The 21,117-nt window shown below is 62.0% G+C and overlaps 2 protein-coding genes across 7 annotated transcripts in view; both read right to left on the bottom strand.

The window, feature by feature from the left end:
* The window catches only part of PTPRN2 (protein tyrosine phosphatase receptor type N2), a 709,963-nt gene that overhangs the window by 33,549 nt on the left and 655,297 nt on the right, over positions 1-21,117 (bottom strand). For all 6 annotated transcript variants that reach the window (XM_032303991.1, XM_032303993.1, XM_032303992.1 and 3 more), the window contains 2 exons: positions 8,902-8,975; positions 3,052-3,129 (listed from right to left, as the gene is read on the bottom strand). In XM_032303991.1, coding sequence (XP_032159882.1) covers positions 3,052-3,129; positions 8,902-8,975 — 152 coding nt within the window. The remainder of the gene's footprint in view (positions 1-3,051; positions 3,130-8,901; positions 8,976-21,117) is intronic.
* LOC116568536 lies at positions 15,164-20,462 on the bottom strand. The gene is made up of 2 exons (XM_032303997.1): positions 16,731-20,462; positions 15,164-16,268 (listed from the first exon to the last, which is right to left on the bottom strand). The coding sequence occupies exon 1, from the start codon at positions 19,810-19,812 to the stop codon at positions 18,511-18,513; it is 1,302 nt and encodes a 433-aa protein (XP_032159888.1). The 5' UTR covers positions 19,813-20,462; the 3' UTR covers positions 15,164-16,268; positions 16,731-18,510.

The following is a 21,117-nucleotide window of genomic DNA, read 5'->3' as shown; positions in this document are numbered from 1 at the left end:
TCGGACTCCCCGCGCCCTCGTACGGGGCCCCCCGGGTCTCAGGTTCCCCCTCGGTCGTCAGGGGCGCCGGCGAAGGTGGCTGCCCGCCCAGGGCCAGGCACGCGGGGAGTCTGCGGCGGGGTTTCCCTCGTCCTGCTCATTCCTTCCTCTCCCGCGGACTCCGGAGGCCCCTGCGTCTTTCTCTGGAAGGAGCCACGCGGGCCGCACCTCACGGCGGCGGACGCCCTCCCAGCTCCGGACGTGTGTTCCCGCCTCAGCGCTCGAGCCCCCGGCCGGCCGGCCTCTCCTCCTCCCCCTCTGCCCGCCCGTCCCGACGTTCCCCTCCCCCCACGGCTCGTCGGCGCCCGAGCATCCCGGGGCCTGTGGGCTGTCCCAGGCTGCGGGACTGCCCGCTCGCCCCCGCAAGTTAACTGAGCAGTCCTGGGGACTTGCGCGTTCTGGACATCCTGGGCCTGGCTTGGGCCCCCTCGCTGACGGCCGCCCCTGCCCCCGCTGCCCAGCAGCCTCTCTCTGGATTCCCGCGGTGGCCACGCGTCTGTCTTAGCAGCAAAGTGTTCGGTCTCAGTCACTGCTCTTCTCTCAGTAATGCGCGGAATAGTGTCCCCCAAAGGTCACACACACCTGGAACCTGCGGACGTGACCTTCTTTGGAAATAAGGCCTCTGCAGGTGCGTTCAAGACGAGGCACACTGGCCAGAATGGACCCTTAGTCTAATGACCAGCGACCTTGGAAGAGGAGCAGAATTTGAGCCAGAAACACAGATACCCTGTGGGGGCTCACCCCGTGGATGGAGGCAGGGGGAGCGATGCGTCCACGGGCCAGGGCACCCCACGCCGTGCTGGCCACGACCAGAAGCTGGAGACAGAGACACGAGCAGGTCCCCCCGCAGAGGCTCCAGGTGGAACCGGTCCTGCCCGCGCCTGGTGTCAGGGCTTCTCTGGGCTACTTTGTTCAGTCACGGCAGCCTCTGAGCCGCTGTGCCCCGCCTTCCCCGCCACATGGTGTCTAGCCCCAGGGTGTCTGGAGTCGAACCAGTTTCTTTATGACAGACTTCTCAGCGGCTCCTGCGGGCCGTCGTGTACAATAACCCTGGAGTGTGTGCCGGTCCCCACAGAGCCTTCTTGTCCTGGGACACCTGCTACGTTCGCAGGGACACTGGCGTGTTCTGAACAGCCTGACTAGGGCTGTGATCCCACCTGTGGTCCGGCTTCTCCCGTTGCTGCATCTAAGACGGCTCCTTCCGTTCCTGAATGTCAGCCCTCCAGGCACTCTGGAGAGCGACCCATGCCCTGCAGACCCGGTGACATGACGAGGGTCGCCCCGACAACCACGTCCGTCTGGAACAAGGGGCAAGAGACACACCGCGGTGCTCGCGTCCACAAGCCACATGACCTGGGCAAAGTGGAGGCCTTGTCGTTTTATGACGGCAAAGATGGTTTTAACACACACGCAACCCTCTGGGCGGGACCTGGTCCACGGTAAGTGGCTGTGGATGTGACGGCTGTTACCGCTGGGACGTGTCCTTGTGCCTTCCAGAAGCCTCACACGTGGGAAGCAACGGCCGGCCCCTCAGGGTTGTTAGAAGCGGATGGCGGGTCTAGGTTGAGGACTCCGTCCTCCAGCACACAACTTGGAATGTTCTCTGCCCCCCTCCTGAGCATCGGAGGCCGGAGAGGTGGCTGGAGCTGGACGGCAGCGGCGCGTCGGGGATGTTCTCCGAGCAGAGCGATGGTCGTGGGCTCCCGTGAGCCTCAGCTGAGCCTCTGCCGAAGGTCCCCCGGAGCAGGTGGCCCATGGGTGCCGAGCTCCCCGAGCAGGGAGGCACCCCACGCCGGCCGCATGGCCTCTCTAGGTGTGACGTGGGGGAACGTCGGGGTCTCGTGGCTCGGGACCCGCTGGTCCTCCCACGGCCCTAACGCGAGTTTAGCGGCTCCTCGCCGCGGTTACAGGTTTGGACAACAGAACCCTGAGGCTCCGTTGGTTCGTTTTCTTCAGCAGTGTGACGGCTGCGAGGCACAGCCCGGCTGCACGGACACGCTCTGATCTTGGTTCTGCGTGGCGGCCGCAGTGAGCTAGGGTCCCCGGGATCAACAGGCTGAGAAGGCAGGGGGCGCGCCCCGGACCCTCCCTCAAGTTCTCCAGAGCCCCCCCGCCCCAGGTCCGTGCCCTGTTGCAGGTGCGGAGGCGGCAGGGGGCCGACGGCCCGTTGGGGAGCAGAACGAGAGACTCTGGGGAACAGAAGCGTGGAGCCCGTCAGCCCGGGAGGCCTTTGCTCTTGGAACTGCCACGCTGGACGCCGGCGTCACCAGCGGGGGTCCGAGGTAACCCCGTCTGAGCGTGCGGCCACGCTGCCAGGGGTGGGGCTTGCCACCCACCCAGCGCGCCGTCTGCTCACCCCTCACCTCTGTCCTGCACGGGCTCGGCCGGGCGGTTGGATGTCCCCGCCAGGGCTGGGGACAGCGGTGTGCCTGACGCACAGGGGAGTTGGCGTGACCAGGCCTCCGTGCGGAGCCCTTTCCCCCTTAGCTCTGTGGCCCAGCAGAGGCCGGAGCAGGACGCGGGGGGAAGGAGGGAGGCCCCCTGGCCTCTGGGGCCGGCGCTCATGCTGACTCAGCGGCTGAGCCTCCGTCTGGGCGCCCAGGACTCTGCCGGACGGAACAGGCTAGCCGGGCCCTTAAAATGCAGGACAGAGAGTCTACGAGGACGAGGAGCTGTAATCTGACACCGCTGTTTACCTCCAGAGGGAGAGAACCACGGACACATATTCGGACAGGATGCAGTAATTTAAACACTTATTAATTCCATTTCCTTCTATTTCATGAAACAAAATTTTAAAGTGCTTAGAAAAGTTAGGCTCTTTAAAGCATTCACTCTCTCGAGTTTTGAAAAACAGATCGAGAACAAACCATCGAAGGACCCACATAAATCAGTAGCGTTGGGCGAATGCCTCTAGAAACACGCTGACATTTACCGAATCGGGTCCGAGCCATCCCTCGCGGCCCGTTTGTCAAGGTCTCATCGTCAGAGAAGTTCTGACTCCCGCAGACTCACCTGCCAGAAGTCGGCCACGGTGGCGGGCAGCGGTCCCTGGGTGGCGATGTAGGCGGGATTCCTGGGGTCGTGATCCATCTGCAGAGACGAGATTAGGGGAACAAAGATGAGCTGAAAGCCTAGGAAACAACCAGGAAAGAGAACACGGCTCAGGAGGTGAAGGCGGCATGTCCCGGGCCGGATGCCGGCCCTGGGGTCGCAGAGTGAGAAGAGCAGGCCGGGCTTCCGTGCTGTCCCTCCTGATTGCGACAGTGCTTGGACCTCGGCGGAGCCCCGGGGCCCTGGGTGAAGACAGGTGGGGCGGCTCACACGGCGCCGTGTGCCGGGATGCCAGGGTTCTAGACTGCCCAGCCACGGGCCAGCATGCGTGGCCTCCACCCCGGCCAGGAGCCTCGGCCCCGGCCACCTGCCGTGTGAGCTGCCCACACGGGTACCCCAGGCCACATGCAGGGGTGTGGCCAAAAAGCGCCTGTGGGAGCCGCAGGTGTGGGGCTGGGAGAGGTGAAGCCGGGGGCCAGACCCATGGGACCCCCTTCAGGGTCCTGGAAGAATGAATGGACGCGTGCATCCTGCCTCCCACGAAAAGTTAGCTCCTCTCACACGGACGCTGGTTCCCATTACCCGGAAAGGGGTGCCGGCACCTGGGTCAGACTGGGGGCCTGCGAGAGTGGGGTGCGAGCCCTCCGCCGCCGATGAGCCCAGCCTTCCGGCCGCGCGTTTCCCATTCCAGTCCTACAGGGCCAGGCACGGGGCTGAAGACAAACAAACAGCAGAATACGCCGTGGTGGGCGTTCTGGCTGGGTGGTCTGTCCAAGCACAGCCTGCTGGTTGCGACAGAGGGCGTCTGGCTTCAAGTACCTTCCTTAGGACATTTAATTCAAAGACGTCTAAGCAGGAGAGCGCAGGGAGAAAGGGACCCAAGGAACAAAGCCTGGAGAAGGAAACTGGGGGGAGCTGCCGTCTGAGGGTCGAACGGACAGCCCCTTCCCTCCCGGGACTTCCTGGCCCCCTGTGCACCCCGGACGGACGGCACATGGGGAGCAGACTGGGCCTCGCACTGGAGCCTCACCTCAGCACCAGGCGTCTGCTCCAGGTCTGCCCCTGATTCTGTCCCGTCTGGAGCTAAACTCTCCGGATACCAGGGTTTAAGGAGAGATTCACAGTCCTCTGTGCTTAAAGACCGTAAGAAGACGTCTCCCAGTACAATGAAGACAGGAGGCGTTTTCAACCACACGTGGTTGTGTGGCAGCCCACGGGGGTGTCGGCTGTCCACCCCACAGCCGTGGGAAGGCCTGGCCCCGCCCTGGGGTTGACACTGCCGCGGAGGCGCTGGCTCGGCATTGGGGCGTCCTCGCAGAGACGACGGCCGTCAGCACACGCGGCACGGGGCCCACCTCGGATTGCGCGGCCCCTGGAAGAGCGGAGGCGGGTCAGTCCCACGGAACAGCCGTGGGACACCGGCGGGGGCTGGGCGGGAAAATGCTTTTTCTGCCTCCGGTCTGTGAGTCCCGATTAAGACCGGACCTCGTTTTCAGAACGCGCGTTTGTGGGGGCGACAGCCATGTACAAACCCCCCGTCTCTTTCCAGCAAACGATTCTGCGTGAGAACTAAAACCCCGCCTCCTTTTCAAATGTGGGTTTTTGCCCAAAGCAATTTCGAGAGCACCACATTTAAAAATGGTCAGTGTGTTCAACCTGCACCCGTAGCTGCTTTCAAACTGGGAAATCTGTGATCAACAGTAACAACCCGAGCAGGGCTTCAGGAGGGTCAACAGGCGACCCACTGTGGTTGGTGTCCGTGGTCTGCCATGGCAGGGGAGGCGTGGACAAGGCTCATGGTCTCCCAGTGCCCCGGGCCACGGCCACGCGGCTGCCACTTGGGGGACAGCGGACAGGGTAACGATCACAGAGTGGGAATGTGTCACCCACCATTTAGCAGTAACTCACAGACGATTAGGATTATTTCACGCTGCGCACATTCTGTTGAAGAGAAAATAACTCTGGGCAGAAGTGCTTTGTGTGTGCAGCAAGTATCAGGCAACAGAAGGCCTTCTCACAGTTCTGTGCAATCTTTAACCCAAAAAGAGTAAAGCAGATACTTGACTAAGTGAACAGGAGCGTATATTTAAGATTTCCAAGGCAGGAGGTGCTCCCCTGTTCTTGGCAGGAGCACGTTACTCGTGTGCACGTCTGTTCACACGTATCTGCTCTGGGACGGGGCAGGAAGTCAGCGGCTCTGTCTGGGCCCCACGGTCAGGGCCGTGAGGCGGGGCAGGGTGGAGGGGAGGCTGCACACATGAGCCCGCGGCCCGTCCGCTCTGGGAAGCCACGTGCCTCCCGTGCGGACTCCCTTGTGGGCGCCGTGGGCGGGTGTTGCCGGTAACCTTGAGGCTATCGGTCAAAGCCTGTGCGGTTCGCACCACACCCTCAGGTGGCCTTCTCCCCCGTGGATTGTGGGAGACAGAACGGCCCCCCAAATCAGACACGACTTACGCCCAGTGACTGTATAGCAGGTGAGGGCCATGGGGTGCCGGGTCCCAAGTACGACTCACACCACCATGTTGCTCTCACGGACTGTGTTGAATCCACTGCCCATGTGGCTGGCAGCACACAGAGACGTGTGTTCCCTCGAATTTCTAAATGCACAGGCCCCGCAAAGCCGTCCTAGCCAACCGCTCCAGGCTGTGCAATGCCAGTTAATAAAGGGGTGCGAGTGGCTTTCAGAAGCTCTAACCGGCGTTACAGACTCTGCAACAGTGTCCCCCGTCGTACGAACAAAACAGACTTTTAACCTCAAGCACTGAGTGTGCCAAGACCAGGGATCCACGTCCCGAAGCCTGGAGAGCTCGGGGGAGAAGCTGGTGGGCTGCCTGCTGCTGCGTCCTGCGGGGACAGCCAGCTCCGTCCGGCGCAACGCTCGTCTTGACCACAACCCGGGGAGCGGGGCCAGGCCTCTCACCCCGAGCTCTCAGAGCGCAAACGCGCACATCTTCCTTCTCTGTTCCTATCCGGCTGCCCCTGCATCTGTTTTCTCTAAACTTTAGAGCAGACTTCACAGGCCATTTTCTTCAAAACAAGCGAGTATGAAGCCAGAGTTTTCAAGTCCATTTTCTAGATACCCAGTCTTTGTAGGGCAATTCGCGGAGAAACGGTCGTTTCCGTGGTTGATGTGAGAGAGGCTGATTTAGGCACTGAAGCTGTTTTCATAGTTTTTTCTTCTGAGCTGGGATTCAAGTAAATTAGAAAGTAAAACACACACAGAGCTGCTTGCGTGTAAGTGTTTTCCGAGAACCAGAGAATCAGCTCCCGTATTTGGCCCGTTTCTATGATACTCACGACACCGCACCGGTCACCCTTTCCTGAGGGGTCCAGGTGCGCCCCTCACGTTAGTTAAACGTGTTCTGAATTAAAACATTCAACAACTTTATCTCCCTCCGTACACAGCGGAAGGAAGACGAAGTTTATTTTCAAGTGGGGGCAGTTTCAGACCCGTCCCTGGTCACAGCGTGTGGTGTTTCGAGCTCATGGCGCGGCGGGTGTGTTAACGACCCACCTCAGTGCGCATCCTTGGGAAGAGCCGGGCGCCCCCCGCGCCCCCCCGCGCCCCCCCACGCTGGGTGGGAGCACGGAACTCCTGTTTACTTCCAGGACCTGCTCTCAAAGCCACGCCCCCCGTGGCTGGCGCGTGGATGACTTCCCCGGAGCTCAGTGAGGACGACGGACAGACACGACGGATGTCGTGGCACAGCCAGGGTCGTCCCCGTCCAAGCGCAGCTGGGAAGCTGGTCACCGCCGCCCCCCGGTCATTTCAGAAAGGTGCCCCGGTTCATTCTTACGACCCAAATGCGGAGAAGGAGAATTGTGGCGTGAAACGAGGGGGAAACATGAAAGACGGCCTAAATCCCTTCTCTCTCCTGGCCTCGCCTCCCGACCTGAGCCCGGCCCGTGGGGTCAGGGTTGGGGGTGTCGTCCTGTGTTTCCCACAACGGACGTGCGGGGTGTGGGAGCAGCTCGGGCCCCGTGGGAGCGCCAGGCGTGTCCGAGGAGGACACAGCTTCCGCACGGACACTTCTCTTCAGCCGGAGATCACCGGCGGTGGGACAGTGGGACGTTGGAACCCGTCAAATAGGCGGGGCAGTGGGGGGAGGCTGGACGCGCCCCAACTCTGAACGCTCAGCTTTTAGCTTGAAAATAACAGCTCGGCTCTCTTCCCGGCCCACGCCCGGGACGAGGAGCCCAGCGGGGGGACACGGTGCTCCAGGCAGATCTGCGCTGCCGGCACTGTGGCCCGCCGCGGGGGACCACGTCCAGGCCCTCACCGCGGCCTCCCAGAAACCCCGCTCTACCCGCAGGAGAGGCTGCACACCCGTGAGGCTTTGACTTGGTTCTGAATCAGCATCGACAGAAACTACTGAGCCCAGCGGGGCATTTTTTGAGAGACTGGCTCAGGACGGGAACCTGGAAGACACGGGTGCGGCCAGTCCTTGTGGTCTCCCTGCACCGGTGGGGACAGCCACTCCTTACCAGCAACCGCGGGAGCTGAGGTCTGGGCTCAGAGGGAGGAGACCGAGCAGCCGACCAGCCCTTAACCGGCTTTCTCGTGGTGAGGACGCTACCCTGTGCTCCCGCTGTGCACCATGAGGGCCAGGGGACGGTCTCTGACCCACGGCACCCTGGGCTCCTAGGAGTACGCTTACACGCCGGGTGCCCCGGAGATACACGGAACCAGCAGCTACTAGAAGGTTCTGAAATCACAGAGTGAACGTCCTCAGGGAAAGCCTGCTACTGCCAGAACGCAAGGTTTTGTCAGGATGCCGCAGGGTGTGTCCCCAACCCAGACGCGTCACCGCCTCCCTCGGCCCCCCCAGGTCACTGGCAAGCCCCTGAGCTGGGACGCTCCTCACAGTGCTCCCCTGAACGCAATCTGAGGCTTTCCTGAGACGTCCCGACGCCTCCCTGGTGACCAACGTCGATGCCACCGTTTATGGGGGTGGGGCAGGGAGGGACACACCCGACGTCCCCCCGAAATCCCCGCTCGCTCCCAATCCCTGCCATCAGCCGCGCTGCCCAACACTCAGCCGCGGAGGCGCGTGTCATGGGCCTCCCACTTGGATCACTCGGACTTCACCTTGAGAAGCCAGCTGCGCACCGTGCAGGCCTCTGACCCGTCGCCCTCCGGCTGCTCCGACCGCCCCTCCCGCCATTCTCCCGGGGGCTCACGCCGGCGTGGGCTGCGCGGGATCCTCTGGGTGCTGTGGGTCACGGGGGTCCCCGGGGTTCTGTTCGCAGGACGCCTGGCCTGGGAGGCACCACCCCGCGCACGGCTCGCTGCTTGTCCTGGGGGCTGCACCCGGAAACAGCCGCAGGGACCAGCCTGTGCGTCTGCCTTGGTGCCGCCAGCCTTTCCACGGTGGGGGGGCTGGGGGCTGATTGTTTCCGCTGCCCCGGAACACACAGGGAACAGGTGGGTCTGGAAGGGAGAACGCCCCAGATTTTCCTGAAAGCCGTGGGTTCCCGTCAGAAAACCAGCGGCCGCTCTTGCTGGGCCCCCAAGCAAGGGGGCCCAGGACTGCTCTTGCCTGGGGAGGCCCCGGCGCAGGCCGGCTGGTTGAGAGGACTCACCTGGTTAGGATTAACAGCTAGGTGGAGCCTAGCTGGCTGGCAAATACTAATGACCTGGTTCACCAGTCATCGGTTGAGCCCAGTGCCTGGCTGAGACTACCTGGCTCCCTAGTCACCGGCTGAGGCAGCTCACCCAGTCAAGACAAGCCACTAGCTGACTAGTCACCCGGCTGCCACCATGGGGGCTCGCGACTGAAGACGGGTGGGGCCCCCGGGGCAGGTACTCACGATGGGGCTGGCATTGATGTAGTCCGAGTTGCTGTGGCTGTTCTCGGATTTCAGCAGGACCCTGGAGTGGTCGTCTGCAAGCAAAGACAGGAAGTTAGAGGAGCGTACAGGCCGGTGTCCCCAGGGGCCACCCAAGGGGACAGCAGACACCGAATGCCCTTCGAGGGCTGCCAGCTGCCATGCTGCTGCCCCTCCCTGGGGCTCTGCGGAGGCCACTACGGGTCACTCCCCCCGCCCCATCCTCCATTCACGCTCCTGCAGCCTTGGGGTGGAGAAGCAGGGGGTGTGGCAAGGACACTGCGGTTCGTCCGGCAGAATGCGGCCTTCCGGGTTTTTCTTAGGGTCCGACACCGGGGTCAGGGGTTCCGCTGCAGGATTTTCTCTGGGGTCTCCCTTCAGCCAGCAGACGCATGCGGCCGCACACAGCAGACACGTTCCACGTGAATACCCAGGAACCGGGCAACTGTCCTCTGTATACAATTTTGTGGTCTGGAAACTGTTCCGCTCTGGAGATGACAGTTTTCTTTTCTTTTTTTTAAAGATTTTATTTATTTGACAGAGAGAGATCACAAGTAGACAGAGAGGCGGGCGGAGAGAGAGAGGAGGAAGCAGGCTCCCTGCTGAGCAGAGAGCCCGATGCGGGACTCGATCCCAGGACCCTGAGATCATGACCTGAGCCGAAGGCAGAGGCTTTAACCCACTGAGCCACCCAGGCGCCCCCACAGTTTTCTTTTAAAGAAAGAACAGAAGAAATAGAAAATGTGGCTGAAGACGGAAGAGGGGTTGTGCAGGGAAGGCCTCAAGCGCGCGGGCACCTGACGGACGTGGCAACCAGACGCCTCCGGGATCAGCGCCACGGGATCGCCACCGCTTAGTGCGTTCGGCCCATGGATTAGTCTTCATCCTGATTCTGGAATAACCACCCGCCTGCGCACAGTGACATCCCTCTTTGCCTATTTCCGGGAACTTCCCGAGCTGCACCCTCAGCGGGACGCGGAGGAGGGATGGCGGGAAGCAGGGTGGTGCCTGTTGGGACTGTAACAGGCTCAGGGCAGGGACGCCCACGACACCCCCTCCTCCTCCCGCGAGGCGCAGCTGAGAACTGAAGGCCCCAGACCTGGCGGCTCAAGCCTGTTCTCTGGGCTCCAGTCAGTGCCTCCGGGCGCCACACACAGCCCCACCTCCTTCTTCTGAGAAACGAAAGACAAGCTGGCTGGTGCCTTGGAAGCCAGGGACTGTGAGTGTCTGACCTCAGCCCCGCACCCCGCAGAGTGTCCGTTCCGGGCCCCCAACCCGGAGAGCCGCTCGGGCAGTCGGCAGGGAAGCCTGCAGACCGTGCCGCGGCTTAGACGTCTTTCATTTCTCTAGAAGGTTTTACTTAAAATTTTTTTTGTCAACAACTCTGGGGCTTGGAAACTTGGCGAGTCCGCTGGACTGGACGTCATCCCGCCGGTTCTCCTGAGATCCTGACGTTAGCTGAGATAGACGAGGAACGTCGAGAGATGCGGACAGGCGACGCGCTGCGTGACAGGCTGACGTCCGCGTACGGTCTCTACCCAGAGGTGCTCGGAAGGCGTTTATGACGGCAGCTGCGGGGGCGGCCCCTACGGCGTGAGCAATGATACAAAAATCCCAGGTGCTCAACGCCTCGGGTTCCTGCACACACTTACTCTTGAGACAGTGAAAATTGGCCGTGGCAGGAAATTGAAATAAAATTTACCAGAAAATTCGGTCAACTCTGACACCTAAATACGCCGCAAACCCTCCTGTGCAGGGTAAGCGCAGGGCGCCGGCCCCGTGTTGCTCCCGCCTCTCCCGCAGCTGTGACCCGCAGCTCGGAAGCTTCCGCTCAGCCCTGCACGCTCGCGCAGTCACTGAAGGAATCTGGCTGACGGCTGAGACTCAGGCAAACCGCCCCGAAACCCACTCTCCCCCAAGGACACACGAAGCGTGTGCGGAAGTTGCTGTGTCCAAGGGTTACAGGACACTCACGGCCGGTGCCTCGCCGCACAGATCCGGCAACCGGGACAGAGAAGCTTCAGCGTCCCCGCCGCCCCGACCCCTTCTGGCCCTGGGATGCCTGCAGCCGTCAGTCACCTTCGAACTCCAGCCCCCGCCCCTTCCTCTTCTGTCTCCTTGTTTTATTTCGGCTCCATTAGCCAACGTGGAGAACATCATTATTTCAGGCGTAGCGTTCAGTGGTTCATTAGTGACGCGTAACCCCCACCGCCCACCACAACACGTGCCGTCCTTCGTGCCCGTCCCCGCGGGCCCCTCCCCGCCCCCCTCCCCCCTCCCCCCTGAAACCCTGTTTCCCAGAGTCGAGGGTCTCCCATGGCTTGTCTCCGTCTCTGACTTCTTCCCACCTGTTGTCTCGCGGTCCACCACGGTCCTCCGCACTGGACTTTACGTTCCACGTGTGAGCGAAGCCATGTGATCACTGACTCTCTCTGCGTGACGGAGTTCACTCAGCACAATCCCCTCCAGTCCCGTCCATGTCGGTGCGAAAGTTGGGTATTCGTCCTTTGTGATGGAGGCATCATCCTCCATAGAGTATATGGACCACATCTTCCTTATCCGTTCGTCCGTTGAAGGGCATCTTGGTTCTTTCCACAGTTTGGTGACCGTGGCCATTGCTGCTACGAACATTGGGGTACAGATGCCCCTTCTTTTCACGACATCTGCATCTTTGGGGTAAATACCCAGGGGTGCACCTGCTGGGTCATAGGGAAGCTCTATTTTTAACTTTTTGAGGAACCTCCACACGGCTTTCCAGAGTGGCCGCACTGGTTGGCATCCCCTTGTCCCAACATGAAAGAAGCCTGCGTTTGTGCGAGGCCATTTGGTTCTTTAGGATGACAGGCCGCCATCTTGGTCTGCTGGGTTTCTGGATGAAGTCGCTGTCCTTCCCTCACCACCCTGCCTCTCGGCTTGCTGGCCTGTTGCGCAGCCAGCAGACTGAGCCCGGCCCCGGTTACACTACGCCCATGAGGTTCCGCAAGCCCCGTGGACGCAGCGCGGTGCCTCATGCACACGTCAGGCTAGAGACCGTGCTGTGCTGCTCAGACGCGGGCGCAGTTTCTGCAGGACACTCTGGGTCTCCCGCTGCAGCCTACACAGGATTCCGGAATTTTTAAAAAGCGGCACTTTTGGGTGCTTCTGAAGGGTTCCAGAGAGCCTTCTGGGGGCCCTGCCGCATTGGAAACAGGTTTGCCACAGCCAACCTCTGGCGCCGTTGATCGCAGCAGTGGGATCCCTCCCGATGGTCCGAGAACCTTTTACAAAGAGCAGGGTCACGGGTGAAGGGACGGGAGGGGTCTAGGGAGGAAGAACCGCAGCCTCCGATTTCTGGCCTCAGGCGGCGCGCTGCGAAGGCCCCAGACATTACCCAGCCAGACAGGTGCAGGTCTGGGGGCCGCTGGGCGCCCTTCACGTCGGGCGGCACCAGCCCAGGGAATCCCGGCCCAGCGGGATTTCCGGTCAGCACGTTGGCGCCGCACAAAGTGGGAGTCTCGGCGGCATAAACACGCCGTCTGGTATTGCGCTCGGCGCTCAGAGCTCTCCACGCGGACGGCTGAGGAGACAGGCCGTTTGGCGCGCCCGAGCCCGGCGGAGAGGACGGGCTGCGCTCCGTGCGGCCCCGGGAAGCGCTGTTTCAGCCGTGCTTGCTTCCTCTGGGCCGCGCTTTCCGAGCCGCCTTTGAGTCTGGGACAAGGACCGCGAACGCCTCAGAGTTCCGCTGCCTCCACCACACACCTGACTTTGGCAGCAACACGCTCATTTCAAGGTTAACGGTGATCTGGTTTTGTTTTTAACGTGGGGGCACCGGGTGGCTCATAGGTCGAGCGTCTGCCTTCGGCCCAGGTCATGAGCCCGGGGTCCCGGGATGGAGTCCCACGTCGGGCTCCCGGCTCCTCCCTCCCCTCATACTCTCTTTCTCCCTCACTGACTCTCTCTCAAATAAGTTAATAATAACATCTTTAAAAATAAGATCAGGCCATCCGAACCTCCCTCTGAAGCAGCCGGAGCTGCCCCGGAAGGGTTGGAGCCCAGCAGAGAAACGCTGCCATTGCTGGGGGGCTTCGATGGGTTGGGCAAATCTCAACTATCTTGTGGATCGCTTTTTCCTCTTCGTCTTTTTAAAACGGCTGACATGGGGGTCAGTGAGCGCTAGGACGTCAAGCAGCCACCGAGCGGAGTCTGGCTGCCTCCAGTCTTTGTGTGGCCCGGCGGGATCGCAGGGTCCCTTGAGGCCACTTGAGCACGCTGGAGGCGCGGGACAGGGCTTGTGAGCAAATGGTCCTCGCCCTTGCCTGTACTCCCCTGACTGAGCACGGCCCGTGGGAACACGCACCCCTGCCCCGGGAGTAGACATGGGGGCCCCAACCGCGGAGCGAGGTCGCGTAGCCACTTGGGGATCTGCCCTTCGACTGAGAAGGCCATGTGTTCTCCGATTCTCGCAGACCCCGCTCGGGAGCCAGGAAATGGGAACTCAGCGTCCTCCTGTCTGTATTAGGCCCGAAGATGGAGCTGTTTTCTCTCATGAGGGCCACAATAGTGAGCTCTGTCAGGGAGGGGAGGAGAAAGACACCCACCAAGAGGAAACTTGGTACCTACACGTGTAGGGCACGTTCCTTTGCTCAACTCCTTGCTCAAGCGTCTTCAGCGCTCTCTGCTCGAGTAGTTTCTCTCTCTCTCTCTCTCTCTCTCACACACACACACACACACACACAACCTTTCTTCTTCCGGGAATGCGGTGCCACGGATAGAAGGGGGTCTTTGTCCCCATTTCAGGTTGAACTGATTTTCGTAAATGCCAACAGAAGAAACAAGTTCTAGAAGTTCTTGATTATGAGTGGGACAAAGAGCACGTGAAGGCTGCCCAGGGCACATCTGGAGGCCGGTGGCCGGGCTGCAAGTGGGCACGCCCCGCTCTCGCCGTCATCAGGGACGTGTCCACGTGAGCTGTTCAAGGACGGCGTGGGGAGGCTTCCTTAACCTGTCCTGCGGCACTAGGGTCCTGTTTCTTTAGGCTCCTGCTTACGTCATTCGTGCCAAGTGAGCTGATCCACGCGGCCGATCACCTTCACAGCACGAGCAGACGTGTTCCTGGACACTGACTGCCTTCAGAGGAGGCACGTGTGGGGTCCTGGTGGACACGGGCACCGCGTGAGGGAAGTCTTTGCCGAGTGCTCTGCCCACGTCCCCGTGGGGCCTCCCACAGGTTCATGACTTTCTCCCCTGCTGGCTGCTGTTCCCTGGCGGTGTGGCTGGCAGAAATGCGGTATGTCCGGTGACCCCCAGTGCCGTGTGCTGTGGAGTCGGGGCTCTGAGTCTTTACGGAGACCCGTTATCCAGGGAAGCTCAGCGGCGCCCACGGCCCCCAGTTTCTCCTCAGATTTCGCGGGTCCGTGGACGGTCTGGCGCACTGGGAACACAGCCTACGGCTCTCTGCTGCCGCCAGCTCCCAGCCGCTGAAGCTGGTCTAGCGATCCCGGCCAGTTCTGCATGGCAATGTCCTTGCTGATTTGGACTTGGCATTGTTGAGCAAAGCTATAAACGTCTGCAGACTGGTTTCGAGACTGAGTAGCTACAAGCTACAAGCTACAGCGTGCTTCTTTGCAGACCCGGGAAGTGGAAGACCACAGCGAGGTCAGGAAACAGGGCTGCTCTCAAGCGTAAGTCTCCAGAAAGGCTGGCTCAAGCATCTTCCCATGGCCTTCCCTTCCTCAGTAAGTAAGCGGGCGCTCTGCTCTCGGTAAGCGTGCTGGAAACCCTTAGCTCAAACTCTAAAGGTCTCCAAACCTCCCAGAAGAAAGCAACAGGGTTCCGCTCAGCGCCTCTCGGGTCCGCACACGATGCTGCGTCTGGGTGGTCTCCATGGTGAGACCCCAGTCAGGGCGCCTTCCCGCATCCAGAGCTGGAGAGGGAACACGGCCCATCCTTCCCCCCTGCCCGTCACCCAGCACAGAGCCTCGTGTCGGCCTCTGGCTCCGGATGCAGCCAGGGGAGGTCTCAGAGCCCCAGGACGGCCTGGTCTGCCTTGTGGCGGCCACATTGCCACTGGTCTCTCAGAAACCAATCCCCATATCGGACGGGCAGCTTGCTCTCCAGGGGAATGACAGCGCAGAGGACAAGGGCCGGTCCATGGCAGGACAGCCGCGCACGGGCCTCGCCCGCCACCGCATAGCCCGGGGACAAGGCACCTGTATGCATAGCGTGTGTGCAGCGCACGGCACAAGCAGGAACCGACCCAGGGGCCTTGCACTGACCACCCAGCCCCTGTGGGATCAAGTGTTGACCCGAGTGACCCTTGTCTGCTGGCGTCCCCACCCCAGGGCCCTCGGGCCCCACGTGGAGTGTCTGGTGTCCTTACACGGAGAGGCGGTCGCAGAAGGAAGACAATGTGGGAGACGCAGAGCCAAGCCTGGAGCAGGGGCTCCCTGAGAGCCTCCGACGTCGGCCCCGGGGCCGAGAACTGCCGCCTGCTGTCGCTGCTGTGGCCTGTGGTCTGGGGCGCCGCGGGCCGCACACGGGGAGTTGGGTCTCCGTCCCGCTACAGCTTCTGCACAACTGACTGGCCTTCCCCTTGCCAGGCTTGTCGCGTGTTCTCTGATGCACTTTCCCCGTCTCTCGCAGCAAGACCATCAGGAAGGGGTGCTGGCAGCGGGAGAGAATCCGGATTCTCTGAGAGCGCTCGGCAGAAGGACGTGGGGTCGCACCTGGAGCCCAGCACGAGTGGGAGAGCGGGCGCTGGCCCTGCCGGGACGTGCGGGTAGCCCGCCGCGGCGGGTGGCAGGAGCGCTCTTCCCACGCTGGTGTCGGGGCCCTGGCTGCCGAGCACACTCGCAGGGCGCCACGTCCGATGCGGAGGGCAGAGCCGAGGGAGGCAGTGCGGCCGGCATCTCGTGGGAACGGGGCCGCACGCACACCCGTGACGAGAGCGGACGCCACGCGAGCACAGCCACGCCATCCGCACGATTCTTCTGAGTCTTGCAGCCGGCGCCCACGGATGCCCCTCTGCTCGTGTGCGGAACCACGGCACACTCGTGGCCGGGACGAGGGGATTCACGGCCGCAGGTGGCGGAGGGTGCGGCTCCCACAGCCCCGGGGCTGGCGGTCACACACATTCGAACAACAGAGCTGGGTGTGTGGGGAGCACAGCTGCCCCCAGAGCACAGTCCCACCTGCACCCATGCTGACCGGGGGGGACCAGAGCCCCTCGGGGTGTGGACGGTGGGCCCAAGCCATCGTCTTTGAGGATGGTCCTGACATCTGAAGGGGACCCAGGTGGACAGAGTGTCCCCTGACCACTGGCGACGCCGAGACAACATTATTACCCCCAGGCCTTGCACACTCGGATGCTTCTGGAAAAGTAACAGAAGAGAGCACGGCAGGAAACTTGCTGATTAACGTATCAGAGCTGGGGAGCAGCTCCCAGACACCCCACAGAACTAGCCCTTTCCACGGGGGGAAGGGGTGTGGCCCTGGGGACGGTGGACCACGAACGGACGTGGGAGCAGCTCTGGCTTCCTCCGACCCTGCGACTGGGCCCGAGCGGCCAGCACCTCCCCCGGGTCAGAGGGCGCCACGCAGGCGAGGTCAGCGTTCCTGCTGAGGGAAGGCCGTCCGTCAGCGTCTCCTGGACCTTTCCCCGCGCGACGATGTGAGCGCTCTCCATGGAAACGGGGCTGAAGTGGACGAGGAGAGGGTGGGAAGCAGCGGGGGGTGGTGGAGAGAGGGAAGCATAGGGCTGGGGACGGGAAGTGCCGCTTCGAATCCTGAATTCCCGAGGTCCCGAGAGCCCACGGCGGAGCGTTGCTACTCACCCGCGCTGACTTCTAATGAGGAAAACATCGCTGAACTCAAGGCAACCTTGAGGGGAACGTGGCCAGTTCATCCTAGAGTGTCAGGGTGCCACAAAGAAAACGCTGGCTGGGGGAGAGAACTTTGTTCCGGAGATCCTAGAAGGGAGCCCAGCCCCAGAGACGGGATCGCTCGGCATCCGGGCCCCGAAGGCATGGCTGCAAATATCCCGGGTAACGAAGGGACAGATGCCCAGAGCAGCAGGACGTGTGGGATTTCGAAGGCCACGTGCGGTCGTCCATCCAAGGAAGGGGTCACGCGAGGGCGCAGACCTCGTAGGAGGAGTGCAGGGAAGGCTGACGCCCTCCGTGGGCTGATGGCGGAAAACACAGAGGAGGATGACCGACCGCCGTTTCGGCTGCGTTCGCTTAGACCTATAGATCTCACCAGGTACAAAGCCTCTGGTGCAGAGGAAGCCATGTTAACAGGCGATTTGGAGAAAATGTATCAATTACGGCTCTGCCTGGACCATCTCTTTCCAAACCCGGAAGGGCAGAGACGGGGTTGAGGGATGGTCGGCGGAACTGCTCACTCCAGTCCGGTGATCGGGCTCAGGCGTTCACGAGTCTTCCGGGGAGGCCACAGAAGCACGCTCGCAGCTCATGTTCACGGCGGCCACTGGAGCTGTGGAGACTGGCGCGGCCGCTCTCAGGCCCACGGCGCACTGGGCCCTGGGGCTTGGCTGCGAGACCCGAACAGGATGGGGCCAGTGTGGGGGGGCAGCAGGCCTGCAAACAGCAGGTGAGCGCCCCGCGGACCCGTCGGGACGGTCAGACTACCGGCCGGGCCGTTAGCGACGCCGGAATGGGAATGTGGTCAGTGGGAGAGTGGCTTCATTAGGGACGAGTCACGTCAGAAAACAAAAGGCGCTGTTTTCACAAGACGCACAGGAGGGAAGCTCCACCTGATTACGTCGTGGTCACGCACCGCCGTCCGCAGGTGCCCGCGGTGGGGCGATGGACCAGAACGAGAGACTCAGCTTCTAGCTGTAGCGACAGGGTTGTAGGAACGTAGGAGAATGGAACATCCTTATTTTTAGGAGGCACAGGCTGAAGTATTTACGTGAGTGTCACGATGCCTAAAGCTCACTTTGAAAGAGTTCAGCTAAAAAATGGGTAAAGCACGAACATGACGAGGAAAATCGGCATAAGACTTGCCGGGAGCTGGGTGGTGGGTTTGCAGGCCACCGCCCAGTGGTCATTTCTACTTGACTGTTTTAAAGCTTCTCCAATAAAACTTGTGGAGGAAAGCCGTGCCGCCGGTGACGTTTCTTTGCCAGGGCTCCCGGGCATGGGGATCCCTCCTGGTCGGGTCTCGCTGCTGGCAGCCTGGGGTCACTCGCTTCCCCTTCTTAACCTCTGGCTCTTCTACGGACAATGGGGGACAGAGGACGGAGCCTCCCGGGTCCACGTCTGCGGCTTCCATCCCCGTGTCCACATGCAAGTACTGGGTGAGCATCTTGACGTCCCCGGGAAGGCCTAGCAGGGCTGGACGTGAAGCCCTTGCTCTCCACGGGCCACCGAATGTCCCGGCCCAGACCTGGGTCCGCGTGGGGGGCCTGGGTAAGGCAGAGCCCGTACTGACCCCGTCGGATGTATTGTTATAGATGGAGACACATAAATCACGTCTGTCCAACGTGCAAACGGCAGAAAGCTGACAGGAGAGGGGGGAGTGTGGAACCAGAAATTGAGCTCTTGTTGGTGGTGAGCAAGGATCCGTGGACGGAGCGGAGAGCAAAGTGTCTCAGCGGCACCTCGCTGAGGACGGCTGTGGACGGGCAGGGACGGGGTCGGGGGCACGGGGTGGGGACGGGCAGGGACGGGCAGATCCGGGTAGCAGAGGAGACGAGCCGGCCTCATGGCTCGTGGTGTGCGTATGGCAAGGTGGCTGTGGACGGGGCAGGGAGGAGGCACACCCCGTCTGGGCAAGGGAGCCGGGGCCTGTCCGGACAGGGTGGCCTGGGCTGCTGGCAGGCAGCGTCGCGGCCCCAGACCTCACAACCCCGAGGTCAGTCTGTTCACAGCAGCGGCGGGGAGCGCAGGGAGCAGAGGCAGCCGGGCCCCACACAGCCCCTGAGCCTGCGCCCTGGCTCGGAGCAAAGGAGGAAAGGAAATATAAAATCCGAGCTGCGAGTGTTTGAGCCGAGCCGACAGTCACTGCAGCTCCTGACCTGACCGCCCAGGTCCTGGAGGCACAGGGGGCCAAGCACAGCACTCCTAGGGCCGCCTCAGGACATGGCCTTGTTTCCTGAAACGTTGTTTTTGCCTCTACCCGGCTTCCCTTCGAAACAAAATCCAGCCCTCTGCCCCAAGCGGCACGGCCGCCCAGGACGGCGTCTGCCTGACGCGGCCGGAACGTCTGCCGGGGCGTTTTCCTCAGCTCCGGGAGGCGGAAGAGGTGCCTCAGATGGGCCCGGACGCAGAAGGAGCGAAGGCAGGTGGAAGGCTCGGGCGCTGTGCAGGCTGTCCGGGCTCCGGGGAGCCACGGGGTCCAGCTGTGGGAGTCCACAGATGCCGGCCGGCCCGTGCTGGGGAAGTCAGGCTGTCCGCTCCGGCCTCCTGGGTGGAGGAACCGCTCAAGGGCTTCCTTGCGTGGCCAGGTGCGGAGGCAGGAGGACAGGAGGCCCCGACTGCGGGGTCCTGCCCGGGGTGTCCAAGGATCCGTCAAACCCAGCAACCAGGGAGCTCGGGGGAAGGGGCAGGGCGGGCCATGGCACAGGAAGTGGGTGCTGGGAAAGCCGGCCCCGGCTCCCTCCCGCCGTGTGGGTGCCGGCAGGGGTGGGTTCTGCGCTGACGGCCCCAGCCCCTGCCCATGGGCCCCGCACTGGCCGGCAGAGGCCGGAGGCACGGGGAGCCGATTCTGTGCCATGGGGAGTGTGCGTGCCGGGCCACAGGAAGCAGGGTTTCCGAAAGAGGAGGCAATTATCTCCGGTACAGTCTGGCAAGACCAAGACGGTCCACGTCCCCCCCCACCCCCGCTCAGGAAGGGGCGCAGGCTGAGATCCGACGGGAGGACTCCCCGACGAGTGAAGACAGCCAGAGGCATGCGGACAGGGCGGTCACTGCAAACGCGTCTGCGCCAACAGCAGGCGGTCCCTGCCCCGACTTCCCAGACCGGCACAGCTGCGCCTTCAGGACCCGGACAGCGAGGAGCCCGGCCAGGCTGCAGGACACCAGCCGCGTCCCCCCGCGCCACGGGAAGAAGCAAGAGGCGCCTGTCACAGGGCGGGTGTCAGGGCCCCAAGGCCTTGGGACAGGACACTCCACTGTCACTAAGGTCCTGTGGGCACAAGGGCCCGTGGGCAGCTGCCGTGGTCTGGGTTTCCACTGTGGGAGGAAGAAGAGGCTTGGAGTTTTAGTATTTACCGTTCGGGACCCGGTAGTCCCAGTAAGCGAGCAGACCCGGGGGCTGTTCTGGGTAAGCCTGCTGGGCGTCCGTGTGCCCCAACCGCTGTGCGCCCGAGGCTCGGGTGGCAGCCTCCCCCCGTCCCTGGCCAGGTCCTCTTTGAGCCCAGCGGCCTAGCTAGGGCCTCACACCTCCCAGCCTATCTGCGGCCCCTGCACACAGTAGGTGCCTAATAAATATGTTAGTCAGTTGGGGGTTCTTTGTTGCTTACCTTCTAAATATAGAAGCTCCTATTTTTATGTTGCTCTTAAAATTTTTTAAAAAGATTTTATTTACTTATTTATTTGAGAGCGAGCGAGAGATGAGGAGGAGCAGAGGGAGAGAGAGACGGGAGAGGGGACACAAGCAGAGGCAGAGAGAGGAGGAAGCAGCTTCCCACGGAGCCGGGAGCCCGATGCGGGGCTCCATCCTGGGACCCTGAGATCTTGACCTGAGCCGAAGGCAGACGCTTCCCTGGCCGAGCATCCCAGGGGTGCGTAAAACCTCCTCTTTTTAAAGCCCATCACGGAAAACCCCTCAGACCTCATGGAAATGGAGGGCCTGGTCTGAGCCCCCAGGGAACTGTAGAAAAAATCACTCCCGGAAGGGCCTTCAGATGTCAAGGGTCTGTGGTGCCCCGGTCAGTGTCGAAGGCAGTGCAAGGGGTCAGCTTTTAATACCCTGACCTGTGAGCCCGATGGGACTTTTGCCATTTACCATCAGCACACGTCCCTCAGCCAGTGCCAGGCCAGGTGAGGGGGAACCATCCGGAGCGTGTCGGGGGGGCACCGTGCAGGCGGCAGTGCTGGCTTCCGGAGCGCTGGGACACAGTGTGTGGGACGCAGAGTGTGGCTTCGCTGTGTCCTCCACAACGTCAGCTGACCAAGAACATTTTCCTATGTTTGAAGTGTGCTCGACGGTTCTCGCCTGCGGGTCCTGGGACGGGGCCCGGGTCACTTGCGCACA

This window comes from Mustela erminea, chromosome 11 (genome assembly GCF_009829155.1).
Source record: "Mustela erminea isolate mMusErm1 chromosome 11, mMusErm1.Pri, whole genome shotgun sequence".
Lineage (NCBI taxonomy): Eukaryota > Metazoa > Chordata > Mammalia > Carnivora > Mustelidae > Mustela > Mustela erminea.
This window is presented reverse-complemented; position numbering and strand designations above follow the sequence as displayed.

Excerpts from the sequence above, each read along its gene's own strand:
- LOC116568536 (XM_032303997.1), bottom strand. The coding sequence starts at position 19,812 with ATGCCTCTGGCTGTCTTCACTCGTCGGGGAGTCCTCCCGTCGGATCTC.